Source organism: Suricata suricatta, chromosome 12, assembly GCF_006229205.1.
Source record: "Suricata suricatta isolate VVHF042 chromosome 12, meerkat_22Aug2017_6uvM2_HiC, whole genome shotgun sequence".
NCBI lineage: Eukaryota > Metazoa > Chordata > Mammalia > Carnivora > Herpestidae > Suricata > Suricata suricatta.
In genome coordinates, this window is record NC_043711.1 from 2,003,018 (window position 1) to 2,012,492 (window position 9,475).

Consider the following 9,475-nt stretch of genomic DNA (forward strand, 5'->3'; position numbering starts at 1 on the left):
GCCCACCCGTTGATTTTGGACTTCCGGCCTCCAGAACAAGGTGGGACAGATCTGGGCTGCGTGAAGGCCTGGGCACGCGGCGTCGGGTCAGAGCAGCCCCGGAGATGAACATGAGCGGCTCCCCACCAGATGGCAGGAGGCAAACTTCAATCAACTCAGTGATTCCATCAACTCGCTTTTCCTGGGGCCAGGTCCAAGTTCAAGGGCGTTCATGTGGCATCAGAGAGGGGCAGCTGAGGGGCATCCTCCCCTCGAGGACACTGGGTCCAGCTGCTGTCCTGGGCGTTCCCTGTCCTCCTGCCTCTCAGTCATTCCTCCAGGGGCTGGACCCCCAGGTCCTGGGCCCACTGGCTTTCTGCACCTGCTCCTCCACCTCCGTCACCTGCCTGCGGGGACCCCTGGGAGGTCCTGGGGATGGTGGAGAAAATGGAGGCCCAGGGCTGAAACCTGGCACCTCCCTGTGGCCACTCCACAGCCCCGCTGCATCCTGGGCTTTCTCTGGAGCCTTCTGCCCGGCCTACCCCCAACCCAAGTAACCTGGGCCTCTGGGGGCCTGGCTTTGAGATCTCTTCTAAAGCTTTGGAAATGCAAACACGTTTCTGTCAGACTTTCATCCAGACCCGGGCGTCCTAGTCAACCACAACCCAAAAGCTAAGAAGGAGTTCTTTGCTTCCTCCCCGCCCCCTCCTCTGTCTCCTGAGCCCCGAAGCCCCGGCTACTCGCCCCCCCCCCAGGGCAGGCCAGACGTCCACGGGCGAGAGAACAGGTGCCGTGGACGCTTCCAGCCTCTGCGTGGACCTAGGGGGTTTCTTTAAGGACCTCAGAGCCACACTGTCAGCTGGAACTTTCTGCCAAGGTGGGAATGTTCTAGATTTGCACTGTCCAGTGCGGACGGTCGTCCCCAGCCACGGGTGGCTGCCATGCGACTGACATGCAGACAGTGAGCCTGAGGACGGGGTTTTAAATTCTATTTAATTTTAATTTGTTTTAATTTAAATAGCCACAGGTACCCGGCGGATGCCGTAGGAGACGGACAGCCCTGGATACACTGGTGGCCCAGCAACCGCGGAGGGGAGGCGAGCCAAGCGCACAGGGGGAGGCAATTAGCAGACTGGCCCATAAATAAAATACGCTTCAATTAAGGGCCAGTTGAGGGATCCTGGGAGAAAACCTTTTCTTCGGCTCGCCCACGGGGCCCTCACTTTCCCCTCCATAATCAGCCGCAAAACCCAAGCTGTGTGTTTACATCACAACCTCCGGGGGCTGACGTGTCCCAGGATCTGGGCTCCCAGGGTGCCCACGCGGCCCCTACCCCCAGGCAAAGCACAGAGGGGGGCAAGGGGAGTGTCCTCCCGCTTGCTCACAGCTTTGCATCCTAAGCCAGCAATGGCCACCCAGGTGCCCTGTGGGTCTGTGCAAGGATGTCTGAGAATCCCATCAGCCTTATGTGAATTTTGAACACAGCATGACCTATAGCCACCGAGATTACAAGATTAGTGCCAATTCAAACCGCGCTTGGAGAAAAATTAAATAAGAAACGGAGAATGGGGGTGGTGGTATTGGAGGTTCATTTTTTAAAGAGATGCGAGGGGAAGCCTGGGGGTCTGGTGACCTCTGCGTGGCTGTCAGGGGGAGACTATTCCTGGCAGAGGAGAGAATGGTTTGTGCAAAGGTCCTGGGGTAGCCAAGACCACAGCACGCCTCCAGTAGGCATTTGCAAACCAGGCCCAAACAGAACTCTAGATCCCCGTCTGCCCTCCTACAGCCCCCACCCCTTACCTTTCTAACATCCCCGGCCTGGAGTGCCCACCACCCCTTCCTACCCTGGCCTTGAACCTGGAAAAATTGTACCCGGCTCAGGGCCTTTGCAGTTCCCGCTTTTGGTTCTCAGATGCTGGGCTGGGGGCGGGGAGTGGGGCAGTGTGGAAAATTCACTGACAAAAATACAGAGCCCAGGAGCTCGGTGCTGGGTGAGAGACCGTTGTGTTCTCCCCATTAAGGGGGCTTGAAGCGGCCTTCATTCGCAGCGCACGTTATTAATATTGAGGGAAACAGTTATGGGCCTGGAATGAGTACTAAGGATTGGGCCCCCCATTCCCAGCCCCACGCCGAGCCGTGGCTAAACACCCCCAGGCTCCTCTCTGAGCAATGCAACGACGCGCCGCCCAGCTCCGTCCCCGGTTGCACCCTCCGACCCCAAGCCCCAGACCCTTCTAAACATCCTCAGCCCGGCCTGGACCCCAAACGCCCGCGGCTCTGCGGGCCGCCCTCCCCCCCGCAGCGGGACCGGGAGCGTTAAGCGGCGGCGCCGGGCGCGCTGATTGACAGCCCGGCCGGAGGCTGCGGCGAGTCGGCCAATCAGCGAGAGCGGCCGCGGTCCACGTGGGCAAGCGGCCTCCCGATTGGCCAGAGCCTGCAGCGGCCGCCCGCCCGGCCCGAGCCCACGTGCAGCTGCGGCGCGTTCCTTGATGGCCTCGTGGTGCAGGTGGCCACCGGGGGGGGGGGCGGGGCCGAGGGGTCAAAGGGCCCCAGGAGGAGGGGAGGCTTGGAGGGGCGCAGGTTCCCAGCCTGAACTTGGTTGCGCACCCCACCTCCCACGCAGTTCCGCAGTTCCCGTCTGCCTGTCCGGGGCCTCCACCCTAAGCGAGGTGAGAGGGCAGGCGGGGCTCCTGGGGGACCCCAGAGTCCCGGGGCTGGGGAGGAGGCTGGGAGGCTGGTGAGGGGCAGAAGCCGCATAAAAACAGGGTGATTGGTGCCACAGGAGTGACCGGGGTGGACAGCGGCCCCTTTCCTCCGGTCTCAGACCTCCTATTTCCCCTGGCCAACTCTTCCTCATCCTTCAAAACCCCTCTAGGGGTTCACCCGAACTCCAGAAAATTGTCTAAAAACTGAGGCTGAATTTTAACGTCCTTCTCTGGGGTCCCCCAGCCCTGGCAGCAGCTGGTAGGGGTGTAAGTGTTTGACACCATCTCCCTCCGGCCCATGGGGTGAGGCCCGTGGGTGCCGCCCAGCATCAGTTGGGGCAGCCGGAGGCCCCGGTATCTGACAACCTAGCAGGGGATATAGGGCGGGCAGCGCCTGCTGGGGGCCGGGGATGGGGATGCAGGGCTGGGTCCTGGAGGGAAGCGGGATGATGCAGGGCTGGGTCCTGGAGGGAAGCGGGATGATGCGGGGCTGGTTCTCTCCCAGGCGGCTTGGCCTTCCGCCCTCAGGACCTGCCTTCACTCTGTTACTTTTAGAGTCCCTTGGCTAAAGTCGTGCCCCCTGCGGGAAGATGACCTCTTGGGGCCACCCCAGACCCCAGGAGCACCTTCAAAGGATGAGGAGGCCCCCCGGAAGTTTGGTGAGGAGGGCCTGGGGAGGCATTAATCCCTGCGGGTCGTTACCGTGGAAACTGGCTCAAGCCGGGCTGTCCTGCTCCTGACGGAGGGACGCGGGCAGGTGGCCAGGCCTCCGGGTGGGCGCTGACCCGGCACACGGACCCAGGTGCCAGGGCACTTCCTAAATTACACGCGCGTCTCATCCCCCGGGTGGTAAATCCCACGACCGCAGCCTTTCTGGTTCCTTCCTATTTTAGAAGCAGAGCCCCCTCCTCCAGAGACGACCCTTTCGGCAGTTCAGGCCCCGAGTGGGCAAACCTTCACTCAGGGACTCTCCAGGGTCGGGGTTTGAGACTTTTGGCTAAGATGCAAGACGGAGGATACTCCCGGGGTGAGGGGCTGGGGGGGCCTTAAGTGACCAGAGAACGCGAATTCCCTTCAGGATTTGGGAGGCTCCAGCTCTCCCCCTGGTGGAGGGGGGCTGATTGGAGATGTGGCCTGGGAGGAGGGGGGAGAGGGGGTGCGCTCCGGTTCATCTACAGCCTCCTCTCCCCTCCTCGCCCCTTCCCCAGGCTCCTCCTGGATGGAGCTCCCCGGATGTCCTGAACCAGCTCCGGCAGCAGTTTCCCAGGTGACGGCCACTCTCGGGGCTGGAGGTCCCTGTGTGGCCCCGCAGGAGGGAGAGAGCGTCCCATCTGGTCTTTCGGTGACCCCCCCCACACCCCACCGGAGCCCCAAAGACAGAACTAGTAATGGCCGGCGGGGGGGGGGGTGGTGCTCATTGGAGCCTGAAGCAACGGAAAACCAGCAACACCAATCCTGGCCTTCGTTTGCAGCTTCGAGTTGTGTTTAGCTCGAATGTACTTGACTCGATTATACTTTTTAAAACTGCACTGAAATCGCACCTGTGACTCGGCCTTCAGGGCTTCCGGGGGGCGGGGCTTGAGGGCACTTCTCACCACCGGTTCTCTCCTCAGGCTCCCCGCTCACCTGACGGCGCAGGTGGAGAGCATGTGCCACACGGTGAGCCACAGCCGGGTTTGGGGACACCCTCTCCTCCACTTATTTCTGCTTCCTTGGGGGGAGGGGCGTGCGTTCCGTCAAGGGGGCGTTTCGTGAATACTGACCTCGCTGCAAAAGGGAGAAATTCCATGTGTGAAGGAGGTGTTTCTTTGGCTAACAGTTCGTCATGGAAGGATAGGCAACGGGAGCCCCTGCTCCTGGAGAGGGTAGGGGCTAGTATGGTGCTGGCTTCTAGAACTTTCTGCAACGATGAGAATGTTCTGTATCAGCAGTGTCCACTATGGCACCCCGCCAGCCACTCGTGGCCTGTTGAGAACTTGTAAGGAAACGAATCTTTAACTTGGTTAAATTTATACTCTTGACTCGTGGCTCATCTAGCTCTCGGGACGGGGCGCCTCGAGGCGGAGGAGATAAGTGAAGGGAGGAACCGGACTCACAAGCTGCAACCACTGTAAAGATGGGAGAGGACGGGAGGGACAGGAGTACAGATCTGGAGCTAAGAGAGTCAGGAAGGGCTTCTTGGAGGAAGTGACGTTCACAGCGAGGTATGGACGATAAGGAGCTTGTCACTCCTGAGAGAGCAGCCAGGCAGCAGGTGCAGCCTGCGCAAAGGCCCTGGGGCAGGAAGGGGCCTGGAGTGTGGGAGGAAGAGCCAGGAAGGCCCCTGTGGCTGGAGCGAGGAGAGTGAGGGAGGGGCAGGGGCAAGTGCAGGGCCTTGTGGTTATGGGGTGTCTTGGAACTTCACCTTAGGAAGGAGACCCAAGGGTCTCCCTAAGCAGCTCCTGCTCTGTGTGGTAGGCAGTGTCCCATTTGAAGGGTGCAGTGACCAGAGAGGTAGAGCCCCTTTTCCGAGGTCACACAGCTGAGGAGAAGCACGCAGGGCGTTTGACTCCTCACTCTGGTCCGCTTCTGTTGGCTGCCTCACCCCTGCCCCTCCCCCCCCCCCACCCCAGAGCAAGCCCTGCTGTTCTCTTGCAATTCCAGAAGGTTCGACAGGGGCTCCAGGAACATCACAAGCAGGTGGTAGGAGGGAGCCGGGGTGTGGGCGCCCCTCCTTGAAGGACAGGAAGAATAGGGGGGAAAGAGGCTGCCACAGGGGCAGGTGGGGGGGGTCCTTGTGGACTCCTACCCCACAGGACAGGGAGCCCTGGAGCGCTGTGGGCAGACGGCGACCTGAGGGGGGCCCAGGCAGCGCGCGCACACCCGCCCTCCCGGCCCGCTGGCTCCTCCCCCTGCTGCCCTTCCCACCGGCCTCAGAGGAGCCCAGGGGCCTTTCCAGCACTTTGCAGCTCAGTGGCTTCCGCCCCGAAGGGCCTGTCATGTGCCAGGCACACCGGGTTCCGGCCTTCCCTGTGCCTGAGCCCGCTGGGGGCCTGGGGGCCGCGTGGGGGGCAGGTCCCCCGGGACCCGCGCTCCCGGCACAGGGCACCGTGCCGGAGCGAAGCCCGTCTTCCACGCCCGCCATCCTTCCGCCACCTGGCCCTCTCTCCTGGGTGCAGGCAGGACTCTGCCTGTGCCAGATGTGACTGGCGAAGGGCCAGGGCCGTGTCTGCAGTTTAGCGGGGCCTGGGGTGGGCAGCGCGGAGCAGAACAGGGAGAGACGGATCCAGAGCTGGGGGAGGGGGGCAGGAAGCAGCCAGAGACGGCTATTCATTCACCGTCTACTTATCCATCACCTTCTTGCCAAGCGCCGTTGCAGGCGCCAGGGAAGGAGCAGAGAAGGACACAGACGGACCTCTGCCCTTGGGGTGCTGGGAGCTTGGTAAACAGGAGTGTGGGAGAGTGAGGGCCGGGCAGCCCCGGGGGACATGAGGGCAGGGGTGGGAGTGGGAAGGCCTGCTGAGAAGGTGACGCTTGAGCAAACTCTTGAAGGAGATCAGAGAGGGAGTGCAGATGCCCAGAACGGGAGGAGCAGAATATGCGGAGGACACCGCCAGGCAAAGGTCCTGGGGCAAGACGGTGCATGTGTAAGTAGCTGGAGCAGAGTGAGGGATCGAGGAGACACCGGGGGGAGGGGTGCAGGGCTGCGGGGCCTCTCGAGGACTTGGGCTTTCCCCCCAGGGAGGTGGGAGCCCTGGAGGGCTGCAGGCAGGGAAGGGCGGACCTGACTGGGGTGCTCACAGGCGCCCCCTGGTGGATGGGCTGTGGGGCAGGGCGGAACAGGACCGTGGGGCGGGGTGCTGGTGAGAACTAATCAGTGTGGATGGGGGCATCCCCACAGCACTTGCTGAGTGTAAGGATGTGGCCGCAAGGCTCCCAGAGAGTTGCTCTTCAAGCCGGGACCCCCTAGGACCCTCGCTGGCCACCTGGTCCTACCCCCTCGGTCTCCCGCTCCCTGTTTTCACAGCCTCCAGGCCGCGCGTGTAAAACCGTGGGCTGCAGCCAGCTCGTCCCCAGGGACGGCCAGCAGCGGGCGGGAGGGGGCACCTGCCACGCTGAGTGCGCTCAAGTGCCAGTAAATTGCGCAGTAACGAGCCAGGGAGACTGGGGAAGGCTCCCCTGGGTGCGTGCTGCTGGGGGGCCCGGCTGGGGAGCCCATCCCCCGCTGCCCCAGGAGGCAGGGAGCGTGAGGGGCGTCCAGCTGCCCAGCCCCCTCCCTCCTGGGTAAAGCCCGCCTGGTCCCGTCCCTCCCGGCTTTGGGAAACTGGCGTGGCTTCTCTGGGCCTCTGTTTTCTCATCTGCAAAACGGGAATGCCGGGAGCTCCTGTTACATAGGACGGACTGCGGTTGGCAGCGAGGCCGCATTGCTTTCTCAGCTCTCTCTCTTCGTGGATCAGTGTTTCCCCAGGATTTTGGAGGGTGTCTCGGGCCAGACAACTCGGGGGGCCTTCTCGGTGCACGCCACGAGGGGTGCGCGTCACTAAGGCAGGGGCGCTGCTGGCGCGGCCACAGACCCCCGCCAGCCGTGCACCGTCTCCTCCGGGAGCCCGCAGCGCAGGGGTGGGGGAGAGAAAGGGCGTGAGAGAGCCCCAAACAGGCTCTGCCCGGTTATCGGAGCCCCGACGTGGGGCTCAGACTCCCGAACCGCGAGATCGTGACCTGTGTGGAAATTGAGTCGGACGCTCAGCCGACTGAGCCCCCGGGTGCCCTGGAGGAATCGCACTTGCGATTGGACTGAACTTGAGACTTGACAGCATCTGTGGCTGGGAGGAGAGGGTCAGGGGACTGGTGTCCGCGGAGGCCTTGCAAGGCCAGGCAGGGGCCTGCTGGGAGGGGGCAGCGGGCCCGGAGCCGCAGGCCCGCCCGGGCGCGTGGAAACCCTCCGCTTGAATCTGGAGCTGGTGGCCGTCACATGGCCTGGTTTTGGGTATAAAACAACAGCCCAGGACCCCCCTCCCACGGGGTCCCCTCTTCTCCTGCCGCCGCCTCTTCCTAAGAAGTAATCCGTGGTGGTGGTGGTGGTGGTGGTGGATTTAGGTTTGTTTATTTTGAGGGAGAGACTCCGAAACGGACTCAGAGCCGTCCGCGTCCGCAGAGCCCACCGCGGGGCCCGAGACCGCGACCCGAAGCATCGTCGCACACCCGCCCCCTCGCTGATTTCTCAGTATCCTTCCAACGCTTAAGCAAATGCTCGTGTCCCCATGCAGAGGGGCCTGTGTCCCCGGGGGGGAGGGACCCAGATCGGAGCCTCCTTTCTACCATTTATGAAGACGACCGATCGGCCCTTCGGGTCCGGCCTCGCCGGCTGCTGCCGCGCTCCGGGCGCTCCAGGCTCGGCCCGGTGCCGAGGGCTCTGCGTCACCACCAGGGCCCCCTCCACGCAGCCAGCATGTCCCCGCTTTGTGCACGGGGGACCCTCGCAGGAGGAGGTCTGCCCCCAGGGCCGTCTGGGGGCAGAGGCTCAGCTGTGACTCGTCTGCCCCCCAGACGGAACACTTCCTCGAGACCTGGAGCCGACCTCTGGGCCCCCCGCCGGGGGAGGTGGGTGCCTGGCGCTCGTGGGGGGCAGCGGGGCCGGCTCGGGGCAGAGGGTGCACCGCCCCTCCCCTCTCACCCCTGTGCTTGCAGGAGGCGGCTGGGAGCTGGGCTGACCGGGACTCCTGGGGGCCGGCCGGCCCCGCGACAGCCTCACAGCACCCGAGTCTCCAGGGGCCACGCTCGGAGGACGCTGTGGCCAGGAGGTCCTCAGACTGGCTCACGCAGCGCCCGGGGGCCGACGAGCAGGACACGCCGGCGCGCTGGGACCCGGAGGCCCGGCTTTGGCAGGACGTCCTGACCGAGCAGCTCTGGCAGATCTTTACGGGGACCCCCGACAAGGGGGAGCAGCCCCAGCGCAGGGGTGAGCCTCCCTGAGGGCGGGGGATGGGGGTGGGGGGTGTCCAGGGGCAGCCCTGTTGACCCTTGTCCCCCCCCATCCTAGTGACAGAGGAGCCGTCAGGCGCGGTGAGTGACTCGTCGGCCCCCCGGGGGGCTGGGCCCTCGGGCGGGGGCGCCGGGTTCCTGGGACTCAGGATTGTGTCCCAAGACTGTAGCCCCAACCAGGATGGGACTTGGGGCTATTGATGAGCCCTGTCCACACTGCCTGGGCCTCCCTGAGCTTTCCAGGGTCTAAGACCCACCCTGGGCGGGTCCGTTGGCCTGAACTGATCGCCCCCAATTCCTGCGGGCAGGAGGGCCAGGACCTGGGACCAAGCTACTTGGGACTGGAGTTGCGTACTGAAGACACTTTCGGTAATCCCGGTGCAGGGGGGCCGCCCGCCCCGAGGACCCCACAGCAGCCACTCACCCGCTCTTGTCTCCGCCCAGATCTCAGCCCCCCTGTGCCCTCCCTGAGCTCCCCTGAGGGCGCTCAAGAAGGGAGCACAGAGCCGGGCCCCGAGGCCAGGGGGATGCCCTCCCGCGTGGCCCAGGTGAGGCGTCAGCCTGAGCAGTGGCCTCCGCAAGGGGCGGGGATGCCGACGCGCGCCTGGGCCTGCCCACAGGAGCCTGCCCCGGGAGCCTGCCGTTTCCTGCAGCCCATGTAGGTGTCTGTGTGTCCCTTAGCTGCGTGTCTGTCCCTGGCAGGGAGAGGGGGCCACAGGTGTGGGTGTGTCTTCCCTCCCCCGCACTGTGCTGCCTTCCTCAGTAATTAGAGCAACAGTCAGCCAACATCCCCCCCCTCCCCACATCCCCCCCCTCCCCACATCCCCCCC

At 64.0% G+C, this 9,475-nt stretch overlaps 1 protein-coding gene across 4 annotated transcripts in view; it reads left to right on the forward strand.

The window, feature by feature from the left end:
- The first annotated feature begins 2,550 nt into the window (after positions 1–2,550).
- TLE6 (TLE family member 6, subcortical maternal complex member) overlaps positions 2,551–9,475 on the forward strand; it is a 9,634-nt gene continuing 2,709 nt past the window's right edge. For all 4 annotated transcript variants that reach the window (XR_003901038.1, XM_029917364.1, XM_029917365.1 and 1 more), the window contains exons 1-9: positions 2,551–2,648; positions 3,240–3,343; positions 3,893–3,951; positions 4,298–4,343; positions 8,211–8,264; positions 8,352–8,622; positions 8,704–8,726; positions 8,954–9,014; positions 9,090–9,303. Coding sequence is in view for 3 of the 4 variants with exons in the window: in XM_029917364.1 (XP_029773224.1) it covers positions 3,275–3,343; positions 3,893–3,951; positions 4,298–4,343; positions 8,211–8,264; positions 8,352–8,622; positions 8,704–8,726; positions 8,954–9,014; positions 9,090–9,303 (797 nt within the window). In the remaining variant the exon portion in view is untranslated. The remainder of the gene's footprint in view (positions 2,649–3,239; positions 3,344–3,892; positions 3,952–4,297; positions 4,344–8,210; positions 8,265–8,351; positions 8,623–8,703; positions 8,727–8,953; positions 9,015–9,089; positions 9,304–9,475) is intronic.